General features: G+C 45.3%; 1 protein-coding gene across 21 annotated transcripts in view; it reads left to right on the top strand.

Annotated features, from left to right (window-relative positions):
- Nucleotides 1-24953, top strand: part of KALRN (kalirin RhoGEF kinase) — a 661801-nt gene that overhangs the window by 424675 nt on the left and 212173 nt on the right. For all 21 annotated transcript variants that reach the window (XR_014303322.1, XM_082700868.1, XM_082700867.1 and 18 more), the window contains 8 exons: nucleotides 4043-4112; nucleotides 6465-6554; nucleotides 10878-10970; nucleotides 15412-15523; nucleotides 17290-17480; nucleotides 17917-18018; nucleotides 19552-19694; nucleotides 22732-22834. Coding sequence is in view for 20 of the 21 variants with exons in the window: in XM_082700868.1 (XP_082556994.1) it covers nucleotides 4043-4112; nucleotides 6465-6554; nucleotides 10878-10970; nucleotides 15412-15523; nucleotides 17290-17480; nucleotides 17917-18018; nucleotides 19552-19694; nucleotides 22732-22834 (904 nt within the window). In the remaining variant the exon portion in view is untranslated. The remainder of the gene's footprint in view (nucleotides 1-4042; nucleotides 4113-6464; nucleotides 6555-10877; nucleotides 10971-15411; nucleotides 15524-17289; nucleotides 17481-17916; nucleotides 18019-19551; nucleotides 19695-22731; nucleotides 22835-24953) is intronic.

Here is a 24953-nt window from a genome sequence, read left to right as displayed (position 1 = left end):
CCCCTAGGGGAGAGCTCCCTAGGCATGAGTCTCCACAAATGGGGAAAAGTGCAATATGTATGTTTATTGGGGTATGAGTTTGTTAATATTGGGAAGCGTGGGTCCTAAAGAACCCCTGTTTATGTAGTGTCTACTATATGCTAGGCACTGGGGTGGGCTCTTTACCCACATGGATTTATCAAATCCTCACAACAACCCCAGGAGGTTGTTATTCAAAGATGAGGGAAATGCAGCCTTGGAAGAGGCCCCTCACAGCTCTAAGAGGGAACTCTGGTTCTTTAACTTCTGCTTGGCTGTGGGAGGAAAGGACAGTGAGACACAGGATCAGTAGAAGGTGGGCTAATGGCCATTGCTGCTAAAAACCTTCATTTTCCAGAAAGACATTCATTACAGAAATAATATTCTATCCATTTAATTCATTTTATAGTGCTTTCATTTCTTGAAAATGGTCAAACTGAGCATCCTCTCATAGGGTTTTGATAGCTACTATCAAGGAAGTCATGGTATTGCTCTATTTAGACTGCCAAGATTCTAAAGAAAATTCCTAGCACTGTCTCCAGCAGCTAGATAATGATCAGTTCTATCGGGATAATTACCACCATTTGTTTAAAATTAACCTTAAACAACCAGGCCACTGACCTTGGGTCATAAGTTAAGGAAAGAAAAAAACGCTCCCTGAATTGTCTCCTGTATGGAATGCCATGATCTGGCTGTTTTATCATTTCTTTGACCAGCCCAAAGTAGAAGAGCGTAAATACCATGGGAGTCAGAGCTGAGGGGACTGGAGTGAGATCCTGAGATGGGGAAGCAGAGATCTTTCACAAGCTGAGGTGGTTCATCCCAACTACCAGGGGCCTTTAGGTTCTTTCATTTCTCCCTTCTGTCTCATCTTCCAGGGCCTCTCTCCTGGGTCCTTCCTTCTTTAAAGTCTTTCATTTTCTTTCACCAATCGTTGTCTTAGAATAGCCCATCAGATTTTCTCCCCTAGGGGTGCCTGGGTGGCTCAATGGGTTAAGCCTCTGCCTTAGGCTCAGGTCGTGATCTCAGGGTCCTGGGATTGAGCCCCGCATCAGGCTCTCTGCTCAGCGGGGGGCCTGCTTCACCCCGCCTCGCCTGTCTCTCTGCCTACTTGTGATCTCTTTCTCTCTTTGTCTAATAAATAAATAAAATCTTTAAAAAAAAAAAAAAAGATTTTCTCCCCAATCACCAAGTCATTCCAGTCCCCGCCCCAGGCCCTATTCAGTCCATCATGGCATGTATTGTCTTCACTGAGATTTAAATTGAGTGACCATATAAACACCTTCTGGAAAACTACTCCTGAAGATGTTATATATTATATTACTTAGTGTTCCTCATGGAGAAGGACCACATAATAAATATCTCTTAGAATTCAGTGATGAGGTGATATGGTGGAGAACCAGATTGCTTCTCTTAAAAAAGAAAAAAAAGATTTTTATTTATTTATTTATTTGAGAGAAAGCACAAGCAGGAAGGAGGGGCAGAGGGAAAGGGAGAAGTGGCTCCCTGCTCAGCAGGGAGCCCATTGTGGGGCTCACTCCCAGGACCCTGAGGTTACAACCTGAGCCAAAGACAGTCCCCTAACTGACTGAGCCACCCAGGTGCTCCTAGACTGCTTCTCTTACAGCAAAAATGGGATATTTCCTTTTTGGCCTGATAAAAAAAACTTGATCCTCAATTACAGCATTACATAATTTTTCTCCTATTTTTATTGTAGAAGACCTATTAAATACATGTATGTCAGTTCTTCTAAAAGTAGTGGGAAATAGCATACCTCATTGATTTTCGAGCACTGCGTATTTGTGTTTTGAAAGCCCAAATTGCATTATAATTACTTCCATTCCATGATTTAAATCAGGATGGTCTAAAATTCACATGTGAGGGGAAGGTTGATTTCATTAAATGGGTACTGCTAGGAATCCCCCAAAATTTTTAAGTGACTTTTTCTTATTACAACAGCAATGCCCATTTATTACAGAAAAATCTGCATCGCAGGTGGAAAAAAATTATATCTCTGTGATCCCACTAATCATTAACATTGTAGCCTTCCACATAGGACTAAAACTAAAAACAACAGTTTCCTATGTCATTGACGGTGGGGAACATAAGTAACACTTAAGCAGAACCCATAACTAACTGTAATTATAAGATACTCCCAGAATGCTTAGATGATTGGAGCCATGCAGAGCAAGTCAAATCAATAAAATTTGTTTTTCCCAAAGATAGAAGTAAGTAGTGCAATGATTTAGAACTACTTTGTATCTTTTAATTTTTGGAATTATTTCAAAAATCAAACCTAAATTTAAAAATATAGATTGGGAAGTCCAACCCACCACTATCTTTATCTACCCTGTGCCTTTCCTTGGTTTCCTATGGTAATGACCTTTTTTTTAAACCACCATATCTAAGTATGATTGGCATGTGAAAAGCTGTACATATTTAATGTACAACTTGATAAGTTTAGGGATGAGCGTGCACCCATGGAATTATTGCCATCTTCAAGGCCATGGACATATCACCTCCCAAAGGAAACTTTTAAATCATTATCATTATTTTCAGTCTAATTCAGTATATTCAATATTCAACTCAATATTGAATTCAATATAATTATTATTAATAATAATTTTATTATTATTAAAGAACACCTAATGTAACATTTTGCCTCTAAGCAAACTTTAAGTGTACAATACAGTATTGTTAGCTGTAGGTACTATGATGCTGTATAGTGGATCTCACGACTTATCTTTCCTAACTGACATTATACCGTTCAACCATTAGTTTCTTGGGGTGGAAATAAGAATACATATTCCCTAGTTAGATAAAAGGTGGCCATATTATATACATTCTTCCACATCATGCAGTTTTTCACTTAATAGCCTGCCCTGGGATCTTTCTTATGAAAACATAGAAAGCCTTGTCATTTTTTTTATAGCTGTGTAATATCCAGTTCTGTGGATGTACGGTTTACTTTGTCACCTACAGACCACCTGTTATTGTTACTATTGCGAGCAGTACCACCATGGATGTGCATGTTTATGTCATCCTGTATATATGTAAATTAAAATATATAGGAAATTTTCCAGGGTTAAAGTTACAGAAACACAAGATAGATACATTTTTTAAATTTTGGTAGATATTGTCACATTGCATTTTGTAAAGATTATGTCTTCCATTTCTATCAGTACATTCCGCCCCCACCCAGCATCATAATTACTTTTTATTTTAAAACTTCTGTGCGATTGTTAAAAAGCAAATTCCATTCCAGTGATGCTGGCTCTTTAGAGCTTGAATTCTCTAAGCTCAAACCAGTTGCTTAACATATTTGAAGTTGGTTTAGTCAACCCTTCATTATTTCTTCACAAAGATAGAAGCCAAGGGCATGGATATCCACCATGGCAGATGATTCCATAGTGATTCAATTCAGTTTTCAACTATATTATGACTTTTCCCCATTGAATTTTCTTTCCTGATGATGTCTGCATTCGGAAACACTAACTCAGAATTTTTAGCACAGAGTAGCTGCCAGGAGAAGAAGATTAAGAATTGGAAAGAAGTTTGCAGGATTCAAAACGTTTCCACTTCATCTCTGGGATCATAGATGATATTTATTTCATTCTTTTTGATGTCTATCTGTATATTTTATATATATATATATACTCTATATATTTTATATATATTTTAACTGTTACAATGTGTTCAGATTACTTGTATAAAAATAGATTCATAGTTGCAGTTAAAATGAAAGCCCCAACACAAGTATAATATTTAATTGCTTTTCAGCTCGAGAAGTAGAAATCCCTAAGGGAAACAATACAATTTGAAGTAGCACTAATTAATCAGTTAATATAAATTATAATGAAATCAGTTCTGATCTATTTAAAACCACTCCTCACCATGTATCACTTTGAGAGTGGAAACGCCATGTGTAGATAATGCAGAGTGTATGGCCTCAGTATCATCCTCTGGCTAGGAGGGAGGCAGAATGCAGAGATGTCTCTGATCCAGACTTTCTCTCCCCTTGCAGCATCTTCCTCAAAGAGCTGGAGAAGTACGAGCAGCTGCCTGAGGATGTGGGACACTGCTTTGTTACCTGGGTAACTGACTTGAAATCCTTCTTCTCCCACTGTACCATTCTTCTCAGGAGTGCAGACGGTGTCGGATGGCATCACTGCTTGGTGCCTGAGCTGAGGATTGGTGTCACTGACATTCTAACATGGGACCAGGGACTCAGGAGAAAGGGCAGAAGTAGATCTGAGAGAAGCAGTCCATCCCATTTCCCTCCTTGGGAGAAGTCCTTAGACATTGTGTCCATGCTCTACATAAAGTTCTTCGAGAACTTTCTAAAATTTGAGACATCGGGAGAGTGGAAAAACATCACCACTTGATAGACACACTACTTCCGTTCTATGCACTGGTTTTGTTCTGTTTGTTTTTGCAGGGTAAGGATTGGGAAATTAGACCTTTAGGAATCCACCAAACAATTGGTTACATAGTCTTTCTTAATAGGGAAGAAAAGATTCCATGGGTATTCATCCCAGTTCTGACCTACAAAATTTGTATCTGATCCTTTTCTTTCCTGGTGCTATTGTTGTGGACCAAGTAAATGGCCTGAATGTACCAAGTTCTGATTATATAAATGGAAATCTTAGTCTGCATTAGCATCTCCACATTAGCATCTCAGATTCATGGTAGGAGTACAGGCATCTCCAGGGAGGTCTGCCTATGATACTAAATGCAGCTCAATGTAGAACTCCTTCCCAGGGTCAGGAGTTCTAGCTAATAATTATCTCATCAAAATTTCCACTCAAAATGGGCTACTTTTCAAAATGTCTTCATGATACAGAGTTGATGCTCTCAACAGCCTATGCAGTAGGCTGGGCTGTGGTTATGCCCACAGGGGAAAACAATTCAGCTGACCTAGAAGGTTGACTAGTCCACTGGCATGTAGTAAATATCACAAACAGTCCCCCAACTTGGGACCTGGCTTGTTTGTTTGTTTGTGTGTTTGTTTTTTTACCATAAAACATTAACATTTTCTTCCTGGCATATTCTTATTTCTTAAGGAGCCATAGACTACCATCTTATTTGTGTTAATACACTTTTCCACCTCTAAATACGTGGGCCCATGCACAGTTCATATTAATGATGATAAACAAATAATTTATGATCCCTTGCAGAGCCAGTGTAGAGAAAAAACAAGTGAAGGGTTTGGGGGTGTCTGTTTGTTTGTTTACAAATTATTTCATACAGATTTTGGATCTGCCTAACAATCAACCGTAAGTATGATTTATCAGCATGTTTTAGGGATGATAAATGCCTCCACGTAGTATATAAACCCTAAAATTGGTTTCAGAAAACCTTTGATGATTGCATAAAGTATGCATATTTTGCCAAGAATTATCCCAAGGTGATTTTCATAAGTCTCATAATCTTCACATAAGAGGGTAGAAGTTGTTTCAGTGTATTAAAAACCAATGGTTATGACCAAGAAGCCCGAAATCAGCTGGCCTGGGCTCTGCCACTTTCTAGCTGTGGGAATCTGAAGTTACTTAACCAGTTTTCACATCTGTAAAATGGGGATGATAATAATAGAGTTCACCGCACAGGGTTCTCAGGAGGACCAGATAAGTTAATATATATGAAAAGCACTTGGCAAAGTGCTGGCATGAATGAGACCTGCGATAACACGTAGCTGGGCTGCTTTCTCAGAAGAGGACATCCCAAGTGTTCTGTGGGCACCAACACTGACAGCATTTCACAAATGGGAAAGGTACTTGGTGGCTAAAATACACATACCTTTCCTGGGAGTAAGGACATGTAGCACTAACCCGGAGGGTCCTAAGAAAAACAAAAAATGAATTTTTACCAAGCTCAAGGTTCTTGGCTTGCAGTAACAATCTGGTTAGAACTCATTGTTCAGGCCCTTCCCCAAAGGGTCACATTGCTTTCCTTTCCCTGGACATTGGTTTTGGCATGACCTACCAACCTCCCCCAATAGAGAACTTTGGAATACAAGCACATCTACTGCTGAGGGCACCCTTTGTTTGCATTCTTTGGTTTTTGTTTTTAGAGCAAATGTTGTCAGTTTTTCCAGAGGGGAAGCACAATTGTAGGTAATCCAAAAAAAGGATAAAGTCTACATAAATTCCATCCAATTTCAAAATAAGTTACGTGAATTGGTTTTTCTGATTCTTTCTAGTGCAGACTAGGATTAAAACAAGCTCACTTTCAGCAATTTTCTCCACCTGCAGGTAGGATAGAAGCATTCCAAAGCTTCTGAGGGGGAACATGGGCCTGCTAAGCCCAGAACATTTGCCACAGGTAATCCTGTGCAACACAACATCTGAGGGCTTTCACCGCACAACTCCTGCTGGGCCCTTTGCACCCAGTCAACAGAAGGGAGCAAGGGATGGATGCTTATCTATGATTGCCTTTGTTCTTTTTAGGCAGACAAATTTCAGATGTACGTCACCTACTGTAAAAACAAGCCTGATTCCAACCAGCTGATCCTGGAGCACGCAGGCACCTTCTTTGATGTAAGCCATAGTTTTCCATTCTTGAGCCATGGTTGAACAGGTGGAAATGCTTCTCTACTTTGGGAAAATGGGTTTTTGTCCTTTATTGCTCATTGTTTCTTGGCCACCCAAACCTCTATCTCATGGATAAAGCATGGAGACAAACAAAAGCAGTGTTTGTCTTTTGTTTTATTCTATCCCATCTCAAGAGCTGGGGTTTTAGACAAGGCACATTTGCCCTGCATGCCTCAACACCAAACTGAGCTAGCCATAAATCCCATGTGTAGAGGAGACCAACGATGGCACAGGAGTTAAGATGTTTTTTGTTTGTTTGTTTTTTTAAAGATTTTATTTATTTATTTGACAGAGAGAGATCACAAACAGGCAGAGAGGCAGGCAGAGAGAGAGAAGGAAGCAGGCTCCCTGCTGAGCGGACCCTGGGATCATGACCTGAGCTGAAGGCAGCGGCTTAACCCACTGAGCCACCCAGGCGCCCCGAGTTAAGATGTTTTGCTTCAGCTTCATGCGAAGCTCCCTCAAATGCAGGGGTTCTCAAAGTGTGGTCCCCAGACCAGCCACATCAACGTCACCTGAGAACTGGTTAGAAATGCCTGTTTTGGACCCTCCCCGCACCCAGGTCTGTCGAATAGAACCTCCACCCCTAAACCCCAGCAATCTGAGTGTTAAGAAGCCGTCCAGGGACCAGTGCCCACTCAAGTGTGAGAGGTGCTACTCCAGTGTGATTGTCTCAACCTTGACTACACATTCGGATTACCTGGGGAACCTTGAAAAATGCTGACTCCTGGGTCCTACCCCTGTGATTACGATATGATTGGCTTGGATTTGGCCTGGACTTTGAGAGTTTTAAAAGCTTCCAGGCGAGAGTAAGCAAATCCAGGGCTGAGCACTTGTGCTATAATGGAAGCCAAGAGAAGTGGGCGCCAATGGGCCTTGTCTCATCCCTCACTTCAGAATGAGGGTCCAGGGCTGTTTGTGAATGATGCTCTAAGTCTCCATAGTGCTGGTCCCCGGAGGGTAACCTGTCAGCTCCAAGGTAAACAGAATCAAATGGGCCGGTGCAGGATACAAGGGAAGAATAAGGAGAAGAAATGAGGGGAGACAAGAAAGTTCAGGGAGAGACTGTAACAGTGACACCCATTACGCTAGTCCTATCAGAAACAACAACACGAAATTCAGAACTTTTTCATGTTTTTCGGTCTTCCTGCCTCCCTGCTTTCATTTTTCCCATAAATATTGGAGTATTTCCAGTAGGGAAGATGGTGTTCTGGGCATCTTGGGAAATACAGACATTTAAATGTCATTCCCATAGTCAAGTCTACAAAATAAACCTCTGGGCATCTTTCTAGCCTCGTGCTGCCATAACGGAAATGATTCCACAAGTGTCTTATTGCTCCTTGAAGGAATGACCCTTGAATGGGAGAAAGCCAGACAGGGAAAAAGCATACATGACATGACTTTTTATAATGAAGTGTTAATAGAGAAATGGTCCTGAGCATCCCAATTTGAAATTTTGTTGAGGTTAGATGGTTAGATTTGATCCAGAAAAAAAAAAAAAAAAAAAGGAAAATTCAAGAAAAGTACTTCTTTAGCTTGGTATCAGAATTTATTGGGTATCATATTGGATGTTATATTACCACTGTTTTCTTTGTCAACAATGTGTTTTTCTTAAGATGTTATTCACCAACAGTATCCAGAAGGGTCTCTGTGAAGTTTTAAATGTTCTGTGTCTTGTCTTCCACTTAGCATTTTTCTGAACATACAGGCCCTGTGTTCTGAGCATGCCTCAGACTCTTCTGCTTCCTCACCTTTGTTGGCAGTGCTCTCGGTATCTTATGTGAGTGCGTACACACACACACACACACACACACAGTCACTCTTCAGAATTCTTTCTATCCTTTAAAGGTCAAATGTTTCCTGCATGAATCCTTCCCTTTCTCTATGCCTGTGTTATACTTTGTATCTGTCTTATAACATTGGTAACAATTTGCCTTTTGGCAGGTTCACAGTGTACGCTTCCATTACACACACCTCCTTCCACCTGTGGGCCCCTTGAGGTTGGCTGATGATTTGCCTGGCTCCTTTTATACACATCATAGTATATGGTGCTAATCTGTATTTTCCTTTAGTCCTATATTCATCATACCCCTGTTTCTAGCCAATTTCTAGATTTTGACTAGTAAGTTAGATATACCCCCAAATTTTGTACCCTATCCTTCCCTCCCTCCCCCATTTCTAATGTAGTGACTGATGAGACACTGGAAACCAGAAAAGACAGTCCATGAGGTAGGAGTTCCTAGAGCTCAGCATAGAGAGGTGGAAAGGGAGAGCAGTAAACTCCCCTGATTGTTCCCAGAGCTTTCCAGAATGCATAATATTTGTAACTTTTCCCCTCTCTGTCAGAAAGGGTTCCCTAAACTCTACACATAGAAAATATCTGCTCTAGGCCCTTATTCTATAAAAGACACAAGCCTTTCGTAAATATATTAATATATTATGTATTTTAGTATCCATTATTGTAAACAGTCCACAGAAAACTGAAGCTCTAGAAAGGGATACACATTTCCATGATCCAGAATTTTCTACCTCAGATGTGAGAGCTGGGAGGCCATGATGCTTGATGCTGTGGTGACCAGTGAGCATGGTTGGGCTGCCCCAGCCACCAGAGGCAAGACCTTCCTCACTGCCCCACATGCAGCCTTACCAGGGCTGGCAGAGAGGGAGGACCAGCACAGTATGTTACTGCCTGTGCTGTCTTGCCAGATTCCCCAGGTGAACTCACAGTGTTCCTTGGCCCAGAGAGTAGGGCTGCCCGATGGATCGCCCATCATCCATGGACAAGTCCTGCTTTAACTGCACACCTCTGGGAAAGAGGCAGATAAGTGAGAAAGTTGCTACTTTCTGGGATAGTTGGCAGGAATGCGACCATTGTTGTAATTCCCTCTTCCATGGCCACATAGCAAGTCCTATCTTGGGGGTCTTTAAAGTGCTTCCTGTATTCCTCCCAGTGCTTTGTTCTCACTGATCCTAGCTCAGGACAAGCCCATGTTACACACCTAGAGGGACAGATAGAGCTGTAGCTATCAATTATACGTGTATTTAAAGTGAACAAGTTTACGGTTTTCGTATATTCACAGATAGGACCAACCATCTCCACAGTCAATTGTAGGGCATTTCCATCACCTCAGAAAGCAACCCCACACACTTTAGTGTCATCCCTACCTCATCCTCCCCCCATTCCTTAGCCCAAAAAACCCAATGATCTATTTTCTTTTTTAATTATTATTTTTTAATTAATGTATAGTGTATCATTTGCCCCAGGGGTACGGGTCTGTGAATCATCAGGCTTACACATTTCACAGCACTCACCATAGCACATACCTTCCCCAAGGTCCATAGCCCAGCCAGTCTATTCCACCCCCCCCACACACATCCCCCAGCAACCCTCAGTTTGTTTTGTGAGATTAAGAGTCTCTTACGGTTTGTCTCCCTCCCCGGTCCCATCTTGTTTCATTTTTTTCCTTCCCTACCCTCCACAACACCCTGCGCTCAAATTCCTCATATCAGACAAGATGGAAAATGGACTAAAAAGAGGCTAGAGGCCCAAACTGCAGCTGGAGGTCATGGCCGTAGCCTGGGCACAAATGGTATGGAGAGGAAAGACTTGTCACCAGGGATAACACAAGTTAAAACAACTAACAGGGACTCCACCGTCTCTGGCCTGGTGTGGGGGGCGGTGAGGGGGGACTGAGGAATGAGGGAGGTATCATGGGTCACAATAAGAAAGTTGCAGGGAATGCAGAGGGCACTCCATGCTGGGGTGGTTTAAGGTGGAGAGGAAGAGGGTGGAAAGGAGATCTGCCCTGGAGCAGTAAGGAGATAAAGACTCAGGATCATGGACGTAGACCTCCAAGCCTCGCTCTCTGCCTCCCCTTGTTCTCATCGTCCTGCTGTCCCCCTGTGAGTGCCTCCGCTCTGGGTTTATTCCCCTTAATTCTGCCCCACTCTGTTTATTATTGCTCTCCTGACTTCCTTTTGCCACTGTTATCCTTCCCCATGTCTTCTTCATCTCCATTTCTCTCACACAAATCTGCTTTCTCTCCCCTTTTGCCATTTCTCCTTTCCACTATTTATGCATTCATCTGGGTCTCTCTTGTTTCTCTCCCCATCAAAGAACAGTTCCTCATAATTGTCTACCCTTTTTTTTTTCTTTCTTCTCACCTTGCCTACTTCCTCCCAAACACACACACACACACACACACACACACGCACATGCGCATACACCCACCCCTCTGTGTGTAATGGCGCCCATTGTCACCCCTGCAGGAGATACAGCAGCGGCATGGTCTGGCCAACTCCATCTCTTCTTACCTAATCAAGCCTGTCCAGAGGATCACCAAGTACCAACTGCTCCTGAAGGTACCTACCCTCCCCTCTGTGTCACCCCCTCCCAAACTACCAACCGGGTCCGGGGAGGCCCAGCTTTGCCAAAGGATGGGACGGACAGCTTCCCCCTCAAGACCTCGCCTCCACCTAGAGCAAAACTTCAGAGATGAAATCCACTGGCTTTGCTGCTTCCCAGACTGCATAAACTATCCCAGGAAATTCTGGGTGCTAATTTGATGGGGAACAGAGGAGACATGAGAACAGGAATAAGTCGTGACTCTTTCCACACCTGCCCACCACTGCCCAACTTGGAGCAGTTGTCACCAGGGGCACTGGCTGACACGTGGAGCCTCACTTGGCTGCCCGGGCAGATTCCTCCTAGTGGCCCCTGCTTCTGATAGGATCAGGAGTCAAGGTCTTCAGGGCAGTGCCAGTCTACATAGGCAATAGAGGCCCAGGATAGCACCTACCATTGCCTTAATCTCTGTCAAGACTATGAGGTTTCTAAGAGAAAACCCTCAAACAGTGCAGATTAAAACACAATGGCGGGCTGCCTGGGTGGCTCAGTGGGTTAAGCCTCTGCCTTCAGCTCAGGTCATGATCTCAGGATCCTGGGATCGAGTCCCGCATCAGGCTCTCTGCTAGGCAGGGAGCCTGCTTCCTCCTCCCTCCCTCGCTCTCTTTCTCTCCCTCTCTGCCTACTTGTGATCTCTCTCTGTCAAATAGATTTAAAAAAAAAAAAAAAAACCCACAATGGCACTCTTGTGTCTGGAGGAGCCCATATGTTAGGTAAGGGTTCTTTTGGAGCCAAGCAAAAGATTCAGATTTTCTCCAAAATATTCTCTTTAAAATTTAAATAACCAAATGATATGAAATACTAGGTAATTTGGGTTGATTCTTCTTAAGGAAAGATATACTAGCCATCTGAAAAGATGGCATTTCCCCCACAGAAAGCCTGGAAAATCAGTATTACAAGCAATTATGTAACGCCAGTGTATACCAGTTCTCAAGGGATAAGGGTGGGGTTTTCCCTAAGTTTAATTATTTTGCTAGTGGCTCCTCAAATGCAGAGGACATCGGGGTAGCAAGAGGCGTGTTCTAAGTAGTGTATTTCCAGAGAAAATCTGCTGAAATTCAACTCACGTGTAGAGGTGCTTGTGGAGTCTCATATGTTCTAGCTTAATGGAGCCTAAAAACCAGTCTAGTTTCAAACCTAGGTTTCTACTCATGCTGGAGTGTGGCCCCTGCCCCATAGGGCAGGGGTCTCCCTGCTTAGCCATGTGGTTCCATGATAAGAGCAGGGCCTCTTCCCCATTCTGTGTCAGGATACGGACTAGTCCCCCCCACCCCCCTATGGTCCTTCTGGCCTCCACCTTCAAATTCCTCTTGCCTTATCTCTAAGAAGAGACTTTTTGGGCTTCTGCTTCCAGGCACTCAAGTCACCAGCCCTGCAGAGATGCCTTAGAGAATTACCTCGCGGCATCCTGCCCTTGGCCTTTACTGAGGCCTCGTGTGAGAAGTAACAATGTGCAGAGCACCTTGACTGTTTTAACAGAATTGCTTTCAAAGACGTCCTCTTTGTTTTTTCAAGTTCCTTGTATAAAGACTCACAAAACTCTCATAAGACCTAAGAGTGGGGTACAGGTATTCTCTCCAAAATTGTTGGTGTGCCCTCTACCTGTAAATCACAAGAGCTTTCGCTCCTTCTTCACCTTTGACTAGCAGATAATTAGCCTTGAGTCCTGTTACAATGACTACAATGACTATATTGTTTCTACTTTGTCCTTAACCCAGATTTCTGTGTATAATCATCCCCTCCTTCCCTAGCCCATTTAATGCTTGACCCTTTCATGATTCTTCTTGTACCAGAACACTTTAAAATTCAATTTTGTGGTTATGAAATGTAAGTATTGCAACGCCTTTTCAGGAGTCAGTGGGGCTGTAAATTAAAAAGTAAAACAAAACAGAAACTCACCCATACACACTGCTGGTGCCTTAAATACGTAAGATCCAGTTCTAAGAGAAAGATAGCTTTTCACCTCTCCCTTTGAATTCCGCGGGGCTGAGGTTTCCAGGATAGTCTTGTGACACACACAGGAGAAGGAAGGGAGGGTGGACAGGCCGCCCTGTATTTTGTTTTGGGCGATGGGAGGGGTGGGTGCTAGGCCTTCATTCTGTAATTGGGTGTCTTAGGAAGAAATGATTGTGCAGGTAACTGAGAAGGGGAAAAAACGAAGTAGTGGGAATTGGACTGTGGAGAAGTTGTAAAATTATTGGGGAAAAAGGACTTACTAAGGTGATTAGGACTCATAAATGTGCTGATAGCAGAGTACCCGCTGAGTAAAAGAAAAATAGTTTGCTGAGCTTTTACTATAAATAAATAATGTGGGATTTATTCTCTCATTAAAGACAGTTTTATTCCAAATATATTGATATTTAATTATTAGTGTCCTCTGGGGCTCCTCACTTTGGGTGTTGCATAAAAATAAAAACTGTATGTCAGTTGCTGTTCAATATTCTCCCTATAAATCTGCTACAGCTATCCTTTTGGAGTCTAAATTAAATGTGGAGGCTTCTCCTTAATATCAACTATAACAAAGAACTTTCTGGCTTTGCTAGCTGATTAGAGGACTTGCCACACTGCTTTGGGGACCGGGGGATGGGTGGGGGTTGTCTAACCAATTAGTGTTTTCTGTTGCACACTGAATCCTATTTCATATTTGGCTCTTGTGCTTCTGCCTAGAAATTCCTTTGAGAATGTATGAGAACAAGGTCAGGAGGGCGAAAATTAGGGAAGGGATGGGAGAATCAGAGAACTTCAGGTTGGTATAAGTAAATGCAGGTTTCTGAACAATTTTTTCCTGTTATACTGGCTGCAACCAAGGACAGAGCTGAGAACGGATCACTTCTCCCTCCCAAACATGCTCAAAGTAGTTCATCTCTCCTTTGGACACTCAGCGCTCCCTTCTTCATAAGGGAATGTATCTGAGATGACACGAAGGATTGGATGTTCATGTCAGATGCTCAGTAATCAGATCCCTTACCAAGTATAAAGCTTGACTAATAATGTCAAGGATACAAATAATCCCAAGGCAGAGATAAAGCACAGAGAAGTCCAGGACCACCAACAGCTCCAAGTCCTTTCTTGGAACTTCAGGAGGTACTGTGGCTCACACCAAGATACAGACCTTCTCAATGGTGTATGTTGTATCGGATCATTTACCCCGAAGAGAACCATTTTGTTTATGAAATATACTAACTTTTTACTCAGATAGTGGCATAACATCTGTAATACTTTACAGGGAGCTATGACTCTAAAGCCATAGATTCAGGTTTTTGTTACAAGAATCTATCCTACTGGAAGCATTCCATAGATAAGGACTCTCCTGCCAGCTAGCTAGTACCATTAGTTTATTTGCTGGAAGGTCTGACATTAACATGTTCACAAGATTTTATCTGGTCAACTTCTTTCTTTCCTGGAAGGCCATCTTACCATCGACCCATACCTGACTCCCCCTACCCTCTAGAAGGAGAGCATATGATTTGCAGATCTGTTACCTGTTTCTTTCCCCATATCAAAATGAGCAAAATTTACAGTAACCCTCATAGGAAAAATGAAAGCCGACATTCCTCTGGGTTGGGGAAAATTATTTCAAATGGTCCTTATAATTTTTAAGAAAGTTGAAAATTCTCTTTTCTCCATAAAGCAGATACTATATGTCTTTTATGGAGATAATAATAACCTAGTATTCAATGAGGAATAAGAGAGGGCATGCTCTGGGAAGTCTCAGTGTGATGGAGGTCATGGGGGACAGGGTTGGTATGGCAGATGGAATACGGGACTTGGAGTCTAGATTTAAGATTCAAAAAGGACTAGTCCAGAATCCCATCTACCAATCTCAGGTTAGGAACTCCTGACTTATTTGATCCAAAAATATTTTATAACTCTGAAACCCTGTAAACCTATAATGTCTGTAACCCCAGGTTGCTTCCAGTAGGGTGCAAGTCAGCATTTAGGCAGCAGAGGGATGTAAATAAACATGATGGCAGCCGTAGGCGTGCAGGGACAAATGAGCACTGTGCATTCTTTGCATGCCTGTTGTCTTCTCTTTGTGATTCCACACTACTGACCCTCTGTTTGTGTGCTGTGCCAGGAGTCCTCCCTTCTCCAGGAGAGGAACCAAGTGAAAGAGAATGCCCTAGATTGCTGACTTCCAGTGCTGGGCATTTAAGAGTTGGGTTGAATTGAGTTAGTTTAGGTTAGATGGAGCCATGGAAGTTCAGTCTCGGAAAAAATTGTGGTTGAATTCTTTGGAGAAAACATCCCACCCTCATAGCTTATAGCTCCTTATAGCTTAGAGGGAACCATTACAGAGAATGAAGCTGGTCTATAGTCACCTTGGTGGGTTAGGTGGTGGGAGGGTGGGGAAGCTGGGATAAATGGTTCTAATTGTGTCTGGACTTTTCCCCCCAGGAACTTTTAACTTGCTGTGAAGAAGGAAAGGGGGAGCTCAAGGATGGCCTGGAGGTGATGCTCAGTGTCCCAAAGAAAGCCAATGATGCCATGCATGTCAGCATGCTGGAAGGTAGCTGTCGGTCCTCCCAGCCTGTCTGGGGGAGCCTCTTCCTTTCCTAAGACCAGGGAGCTTATTTCGTGAGAGGGAAGTGGCATGAAGTCAGGCAAAGGGCAAGGCTGGAAGAGAGGAGAAATGGCAAGTGGAGGGCATGGGTCTTCAGGGCATTGGACCTCAGGAGGTGTGAGAGGAGCTCCACAGGGGCCAGCTCGACCACTACCTGCCTCCTGGTAGGACCAAGTTGTTTCAGGTACGTAGACAACTTGCTGCATGTGAGGTGGTCTAGCACAGGCTATCTTTCTCACCCAAAATGTGCTGGAGCCCTGCCCCACAGCAGTCCTGTTCATCTGCTTGGCACTGGCATTGTGTTGATCACCAAAATGAGTAGAAATCCTGCGTGCATGTAAATACACACACACGCACACACACGCACGTGCCCCCATGGTCTCCAGCCTTATGCCCTTCTTCTTTCTATTGCAATAAAATATACATAACATAAAACTTGCCATTTAACCATTTTTAAGTGTACAGCTCAGTGGCATTAGGTACACGCCAGTGTACCTAATGCCCCTCCTAGCAGGTGAGAAAAGTCCAGCCAGACAGACCTGAGAGGACTTTGCCTAAGTACATGTAGTCCATGGGAACCATGCTCTTGGGACCCAGAGACTGGGTAGAGTGAGACTCCAATACAGTGCTCTTACCACTGCAGAACAGACATGCAGATCAGCCAAGCCAGGGTGGGCTTGTGAGAGGAGCTCAGACTCGGCATCCCAGTCTGGCCTGGCAAACAGGTGCTGAGGGACAGGAGTGCCCTCTGCTGCAAGTCTGCAGACCTGTGGGCTGTATTTTCTCCTCCCCACCTTCTGTCCCCACCCTCCGTCTAGAAGGCTCCATCTGGTCTCCCCACTTCCTGGGCCACTCTGAGCAGAGGAGGCTGGAGTTCTCTGTGCAGTTGAGCCCTGGTAACCTTCTCCGGACTGAGCACTAGCCATCTGAACACAATTTCTCCACTCTGTTCTGTTGGCACCCATCCTTGTCCCCAGCCCTGGGTGTCTTCCCCTGCAAGCACCCTTCTCCTCCAGCTGGTCCCTGCCCTGTTCTGAATCTAGTTGCTCCAAGTACGGTCTGAGGACCAGCAATAGCAACACCTGGGAGCTTGTCGGAACACAGATTCCTGGGCTCCACCCCACAGCTAATGAATCCCAGTTTCCCAGTCTCCCTGCAGGGCAAGGGTGGGTAGGAATCTGGGTTTTGACCAGCTCTGTGGGTAATTCTTATGCATACTAAGTTTCAGAACCTCTGTTAAAATTTAAAGAGGAATAAATGTGACTGTTCATGCACCATACTGTTTAGGAGCCATCAAAGGAAAGAGTCATAGGAATGGAATAAAAGAAATGAGCAGTGACAAATAAAGTGGAGTCAAGGGCCCTCCCCTATCCTGCAGTGCTTACCCGCAGCCCCACCCAGTGCTCTGAGTCGGTGGGAAGCTATAGGAAGAGGGGTACATGGGGTTTGCCCTTGCAGGAGGTGCCAGCCCATGCGGAGATGCCGCCAATCCTGGTTATGTGTAGGAGACTGGGCACGGGAAGGGGGATCTGCTCGCTATTCCCTAGAGTTCTCTCCTCAAGTTTTGAGGAGGCTCAGGAATCCGCTGAGAGGGGATTCCTCTCATTGTGGGAGCAGAGGGCTCCTAGGGGAAACCTTTCTGCGACGGGAGTGGAACGTGGCCCCCAAGTGGTGCTAGAGAAACTCCACAGAGCCGAAACGGTGTCTTTCAGGGTTCGACGAGAACCTGGATGTGCAGGGAGAGCTGATTCTCCAGGATGCCTTCCAAGTGTGGGACCCAAAGTCACTGATCCGGAAGGGGCGGGAGCGGCACTTGTTCCTCTTTGAGATCTCCTTGGTTTTTAGCAAGGAGATCAAGGACTCTTCAGGACACACGAAATATGTTTACAAGAACAAGCTACTGGTAGGTGGGGCAGGTGGGGCCAGACAAGTCTCCCGGTTGTGGTAGAGCCCTGGGGCAGAAAGGGTTCTCGAACACTCAGCTCATCTCTCCCCTGGAGCCACACCAAAACCATCCTGGACAATGAAAAGGCCTCCTATTTGGAAAGCTGCCCCCCTCGACTCCCCCTTCTGCATTTTAGAACTCAACGGTCTTCTTGCTGTCTACATTTAGTACCTCCCTCTTTACCCCCCCTCCCTGCCACCTGCTGATCTGGCAGGCGCCTGTAGGTCCTTTCATCCCAGGTAGAAGACAGAAGCGTCCAGTCTGTTGAAGTTTGATTGACAGAAGCCCCTCCCTCGGTCCTCTCCTCTTTGTTGCCTTTCCCTTCCCACCCCAGCCCTAAGTTCCCCCACTGCCCTCCCCTTCCCCGCCTCTCACAGGCATTTCCTGTCTACAGACCTCAGAGCTGGGTGTGACCGAGCACGTAGAAGGTGATCCCTGCAAATTCGCCTTGTGGTCTGGGCGCACCCCCTCCTCAGACAATAAAACAGTACTGAAGGTAAGTACTGCTCCCAGCCAGCCAAGGGCACAGGGTTGCGGGTAGCAGGTGGAAGGCAGAGGGCAGCAGCATCTTCTTCTTGAAAGCTGGGGCCTGGAGACTCCACAGGGAGGGCATTAGCCCACGGGTATTAAAAACCAAGTTCTGTCATGGAAGTAGGCCTGAAATCTCAAAGATGGGTGGTCTCCTAAGTCCTTCCCCTCCTGTACACCTAGAGGGAAAAAGTCAGGGAACAGCCAGCTGAGCTGTCTTAGCAGGGCCCACTTTAGTATGTTCTGTCCTTATGTCCCCTTCAAGGGCAAGGACAACTGACCTTTTGACAAAAAGTACCTTGATTTGTTCCACATCCATCCAATGCTTTTTCTTGAACACCTACATAGAAGGTATTCTGCCCAGGGCTGCTTGTAAGTAAGTATGAGAGATGGACTCGTCCTCCAGGAACTTGGGTTCTAGAGCTCTAGTAAATCACGCTAGCTTGGCAACTGTGTTGATTGAAAGGAGTGCTGAGAAAGAGCTCTTCACCAGATGACAGCCTTAAGGAGTCATTCCAGCTCTCCAGAGCACACACAGCTTAGGATTCGGGGCTTGTGGTAACATGCATCGAACCGAGAAGGGGTCCTGCGGACAGGGCTCCCACCAGACATTTGTTTATTGGGGTGGCTGCCACCCTGGAAGAGGTGGTACGACTGTGACAAATTCTTCACATTGTTCCCTCTGAATTGTCGCCCAGCTCTAGCTGCCATGAGACAGAATGACCTGAAAACAATTCCACAAAGACAAACTAGAGATTCACGAAATGGTACAAGTGCCTTCAGTGAACATGTTTACAAGACTAAACTCCTGGCACTGACTTTCCATCAGTGCAGACCTATGTATGTAGCCATACTAGGGTTTAAATGTGCTGGCATGGATTTGTACCACTTGGTAAATAGCCACTGCCTTCAGATACCCCCTCGCTACCCCTCCTAGTGCTGCCCAGACCTCCCCAGCCTCTAGCAACTGATGTGTTCATCCCTGCCCCAGCATGGGACTTCTCCATAGGCTCCAGCCCCAGACAGGTGGCAGTATGTTTTTAGAAGATTTTTATGTACTTGAGAGAGAAAGACCATAAGCAGCAGGGAGGGGCAGAGGGAGAGAGAGAAGCAGACTCTCACTAAGTAGGGAGCCTGACACAGGGCTCAATCCCAGGACCTCGAGATCATGCCCCGAGCCAAAGGCAGACAACCAACTGAGCCAGCCAGGTGCCCCAGCGCCGATGTCAGTATTGGTCATTGCCATGCAGAGTATTAAATACTTTGACAATCACTCCTGTACAAGTCTGTATTGAGTATTGTAGTCTTAGCCCCATTCTAGTAGTTGAAGGAGTGTGTCCTTTAGATTGAAGAGTCATGCATGTAAAATGAGAAATGAGCTCTTCAAACATTTTGTGTCCTTGAAAATAATGGGATAAGCCTGCAGGACAAGGATGGAGAACTGTTTTAGGCACGGCAAAAGGAGATAGGGTATTTACTCTTTCTCTCTGTGGCACTCCAGGCCTCCAACATAGAAACCAAGCAGGAGTGGATCAAGAACATTCGAGAGGTGATTCAAGAAAGGATCATTCACCTGAAAGGAGCTTTAAAGGAGCCGATTCAACTCCCCAAAACACCAGCCAAACAGAGGAACAATAGTAAGAGGTAACCAGCATCTCTCCCCCGACCTCACAGGCTCCAGGAGTGGGAGTGGGATCTCCCTCTGCTTCCACAGGGGCGGTACAGTCTGCCGTTGGCGCCCCTCTCCATGAAGTCCCGTTTAAGATGAAGAGTCTCCTTGCTCGCTTCGGCAGCACATATACTAAGATGAGGAGTCCTCTCTGAGCATCTCACCAGTCACTGTCAGTTGCATTCAGCAGGGCTGCACTGAGCACCTCGTCTTTCACAGACACTGCTAGGTGCTCGGAGAAGAGAAGAGGAAGCACACGATGGGCCCTTGGCCTCGAGAACCCTCTAGTGGTTGTATCTCACACATGGAATAGTTAGACTCAAAGGACCAGTGCCGCCCATAGAGACAGTAAATGCTGTAAAAATTCATTGAGAAGGGGCTTTAGGTGAGCACTAGAGAGGCGAATCCAGGGAAGACTTTGAGAGGGAGGTAGGCCATGAGGGGACTGATTAGACAGTATGGAAGTTTTATATGTGGTTAGAGCAGGGGCTTGGTGTGATGGGCTTGTCGCTGCAGCTCTTCTGTCCCTCCCGAGTCCTCACCTTCAGTTACCTGAGATAAGCAAGGTGATTGGGAAAAAGGGGACTGATGTTTTGTATCTTCACCTCTCTGGTACCTTCGTCACCCCATTTGCCCTACACTGGTGGAAGATATCCTCAGTGTCTGAGGTGACTCAGTGATGCAAATCTCCATGTGACAGCCACCTACAAGGACTCTCTTAAAGGGCACTTCAAAAGAGAGCATATAAAAACATCATGTCAATACTGAAAAAAAAAAAAAAAGAAAGAAAGAAAACAGAGTTCTGGGGGTGATGGTCATTAGCAGTAACAGGCTTGCCTTTCCTTGCCTTTCCTATTCCTGAATGGACTAAATCCCTAGTTGACCTTCTGGTGCCAGCCAAGGTGCATGGACCTGAGGACCTGCGGAGTAGCAGCATTAGTACAAAGGGAGTTGATAGCCCGAAGAAGGGTGTGACTGAGGTAGGAAGCCCTAAGACCTGCGTGGCCAGGAAAAGGTCACCGCTCAGTGCTGGAAGGACAAATCAGGGCTGCATTGGAGGAGGGGTATTTTCATTTCAGTTACCCATGGCCAGATTCCGGGGGAGGGCCAGACTTAGTTTAGCTCTAAGGCCCTGCTCTTCTTCAGGAAGCCCCTGCTTCAATAAAGAAGATAGAGAGGAAATGGTCTAGGAACTCCATGTCCAGGAGCACGCAGGAGAGGATGGACATTTAGGTGAGGCTGGCTCAAGTCTGGGAAGCAGCCCCTTTCTGAACATCTGTAGATCGTGAGATGGACTTCTCTTGAAAATGCCTCCCACCATTTCTCTGTCACTGTCCTGAAATAAGAGAGTGAAACCCTGGGCAGAGTCTGCGGAAAACAGTCCAGGCTGCCTGTCTTTTCATTAGCTCGGCTCCCAGGAGGTGGGGACAGAGTGTGCGGAGGAGTGAATTGGCTTGGAGAACGCCACCCCCACTCCTGGATGGGCTCCCCAACGCCCCCAGAGCTGGCTTCATCTGCAGTGGACCAGAAGGGCCCACACTGGGCCAGAAGGGTGGGAAGCACCACATACAGCCAATGCTCAACTATAGGCAAATGGTGGGGAGCTGCAGCCCAGATATCTAAAACAGCACATGATCTAAGAGGCCTTTATTCTTGGTTTTGAAATGCATCACATAATTTCGTTTTACTGCAGCTCTTCCTACGAATGTGTGCCTTATATTATTAAAATAAGTTGGCCTTTCCCAGCCCTGCAAGTGGTGGTGAGAAGGCCGAAGCCGTCTAGGTAGGAGGAGACCCTTTTGTGACTAGGAGCTACTGTGTATATACACATGGGTCACATGCATGCTCACCTGCACACACGTGTCCAGATACACCAGATGTGATTGTTGAGACTCTGGGAGGCGACTTGTTATATGGGGCCTTTTGCCCACGCAGTGTCACCCTCAGGCAGCCCGTTCCTAACGCGATGACCTCTATCAAAGCAGCATCAGAAGTGGGACTTTCATAAGCCTCCGTGGGTAGAGCCAGCCCTCTTCGTGCTCATTTATCCAAGTCCTGGCCCATATCTCCTTCAGTTTTTCCCAACACGGACCGTTCAGCCTTCACCAGTTCCCAGGCACCTAATCGCCCTCAGCCCTGGCTATGGATTCAGTGTGGGATTGAGACCTAATTCTCATGCTGGAGAATCGAAAGGCTGTGTGAGTGAGACATTGGTCCAGTGGCCCAGGAGGGGCTCTGCATGCCAGGAGCGCACTCGGAGCTTATCTCACCAGGTGCTCAGGAACACAGCTGACTGAGGAAGCTGCTGTGCAATCTGGGGTCTTCACGATGGTGCCTTGGCCTTCTGTGTTGATAAGAAGTCATCACAAACAGCACAAGACCCACAAGACCCACCAAAATGAAGGAAGTAATCTCTTCCTCCATACCCAGGAGTTGAGCCTCCAACATCAGCAACTTCCCAAAGATTATCACCCCTGGAAGCAATATCTCATGTCATTTTCTTCATCAGGAGAAACACAAGTCAAAAGGAAAAAAAAGTTCTGTTTTCTTTATATGCCAGCTATAAACTAGCCCCCATCCTCCTTCAGCATGCAGAAAAACTATTTAAATACCTTGAACTCTGGATTGTGGGCCATCACCCAGTCACCTGGGTCAAAGCCTCAGTTTTAAGCAGAATGGACCTCTTCCAACTGCATGTTTTAGACCGATTCCCAGTAAAAAAAAAAAATAAATACATCATCACCTTCTCTGTTCCATGGGCCAGAGGAGTCATGGAGGGGCCATTTCATGCTCAGCTATCAGCATAGGGACTGTGACCTTTTTAAGTACAAGAGGCGACATCTTTGAAAATCACAGAGGCCTGCTCCCTTTAGTGGGATAATTTTAGATAAATCCCTGCTAGAAAGTGCCGAGGCTCTGCTCTGCCAGCCCAGCTGGAAATCCTTGTGTGCTCTAAACCCACAGTGGTTTCCCCCCACCCCCACCCCTGTTTTTTTTCTCTTCTTCCTGCAGGGACGGAGTGGAGGATGTTGACAGCCAAGGGGATGGAAGCAGCCAGCCAGATACCATCTCCATCGCCTCTAGGACCTCTCAGAATACAGTGGACAGTGACAAGGTAGGACAGTGTCCCTAGCTTCCTTCCCCTAAGACTTCTTGTTGGCTTAACCACCCCTGGAGAATTACCCCCAGAGGAACTTCTCCCACTATGGAGGCCAACCTCAGGAGCAGTTGTCTCTCTGTGCCAGCCAGAGTGGGAAGAGCAGGGCTGGAGGAGGTATGTCACAGTGTGGAGATGTTGTCTGAGGGGAGAGAAGACCAGGTGATCAGCCAGAACTCCCCCGTCACGGGAGTTAGCAGAAGTGACGAGGGTGTGGCAAGGGGGAAGGGTGAGAAGGTCTGGGTCTCCTGTCCTCTGGAGATGCCCTGCCTGAGCTGCTTGGGCAGCTCTGCCTCCTGGGAGGCTGGACCTCAGGACCCCTGAGGCTGGGATAGTTTCCTGAGACCTTAGTGGCTGTGACTGGCTATATTTATAATAACTGAACCAGCTTATCTGAAGTTAGACCAAGGCCAATGTGATGGCAAATGGCCACAGAGATGCTGGTTGATAGGCGCCTCCTCTCTGAAGGGGTTCCAGTGGAAACTATGCCTTCCTCTGGCCAGAGTGTTGGGGCTCAGTTCCTGAGTGGCAGAGGACCAAGAGGTGTTGTGGGAAGCAGCTTGGAGGGATGTAGTAGTCTTTGCCAGAAAGCCTGGTCACTTGGTCTCTCATATTTTGGAGCAAGTAAACAGAAAGTAGGAGCTCTGAAGGAGAGTACAAGAAAAGAGAAAGTAGCAAAGAAACCCAGTGTATTTGTTCAAGTCAGGGAAAGAATTCAGCTGTCTAAATTTGCACCAGGGATGGGAAGATTTTAGTCTCCGACCCTACTTTCATTTGCTTACCCCAGGGTCATTGAGTATGAGATGATCTTTTGCTACATGTTAGTGATTTTGTGAATGAAGGGATGGATTTCCAAAGATGGATTTGGCCCTAGTCTTTCAAGACCTAGTGCATTGGTCTAGTCCTTCAGCCTCAGGCAACAGGCTGTGTCCTTGCTTCGTTTTTTTGTTTTCAACGTTATGGGTTTTTTTTTTTTTTTTAGATGATCTACATTCATTAGGATTTTTCCTAATTTTTTTTCCTTACTGGGGTAATAAAAAATAAATAAAAGACTGTGCCCCAGACCTTCCAAGATCACGGTGCTAAGTCACACTCTAGATTAGTATTCAAGAACATTCGAGTTAATTCTGAGGTAATTCTGTCTGATGTCCTGCCTTCAAGTTTCTAAGCCATTTTTGACTATCAGAGTGGATGGAAAATTGTTTTTTTCTACTTGTAAAAACATACAAAGAAAACTATTCCTGTACTTTCCTTTCTCCTCTGATCTGCTGTTTAGAAATGTAACCTAGAATATCCTATGAATGAGTGTTTCTTTTTAAACAGTCAGTGGGTGGGAAGCAAAATACAATGTTTCCCATGTTCAGAGAGAGCCTCTTAGTCTCATGGTCTAGGGGTTCTGGCCCTTCCTACTGCTACTGCATCTTCCCACAGCCCTGACTTAGAGACCCCTGTGCTGGAGCCATGTGTCCTGTCTTGGGCTCCAGCCATTCCTTGTCTTCTGGCAAGGTAAGTGAGGCTAGAGGAGAACACTTCCGATGGCAGGCATGTCACGATTTGTGAAGAATCCTGATTACTTACATATTATTCTACAAATAAGGAAACTTAGTCCCAGAAACTGAGTGACCCACCCAGGAAAAATGCTAGTTCGTGGAAAAGCAGGAACTAGAACCCAGATCATTCTGCTTCACTGTCATGCTTTTCTCTCACTCCAAAGGTCAATGCATTGTGCTCCCAACGCTAAGATGAACTCAGCTGGTCAGTCTTTCTCCACATTCCACAAAAACATGAGTCACATTATTCTTGAAAAAGCACCCACCACGTGCCAAGCTCTGTGCTGGGTACCGTAGAGAGATGTGGGCTATTTGTTGAATGTGAATCCTTATTTGTGTAATTCTTGTTCGATGTGTGTCTCTCTAGCCAGGCCATTAAGACTTGATGAGGGCAGGGTCGTCTGTCTGCTTCACTGCTGTCCCTGGCCTGCAGCACACACAGAGGCTCAGGAAAGCCTTGTGGGATGAATGAACAGAGGGAACACAGTCCCTGATCTCAGGAAGTTCCAGAAATCAGGAAGCAGCTA

This window comes from Mustela nivalis (assembly GCF_964662115.1).
Source record: "Mustela nivalis genome assembly, chromosome: 1".
Taxonomy (NCBI): Eukaryota; Metazoa; Chordata; class Mammalia; order Carnivora; family Mustelidae; genus Mustela; species Mustela nivalis.
The sequence above is the reverse complement of the archived record's forward strand: the minus strand, read 5'-3'. Positions and strand labels throughout refer to the sequence as shown.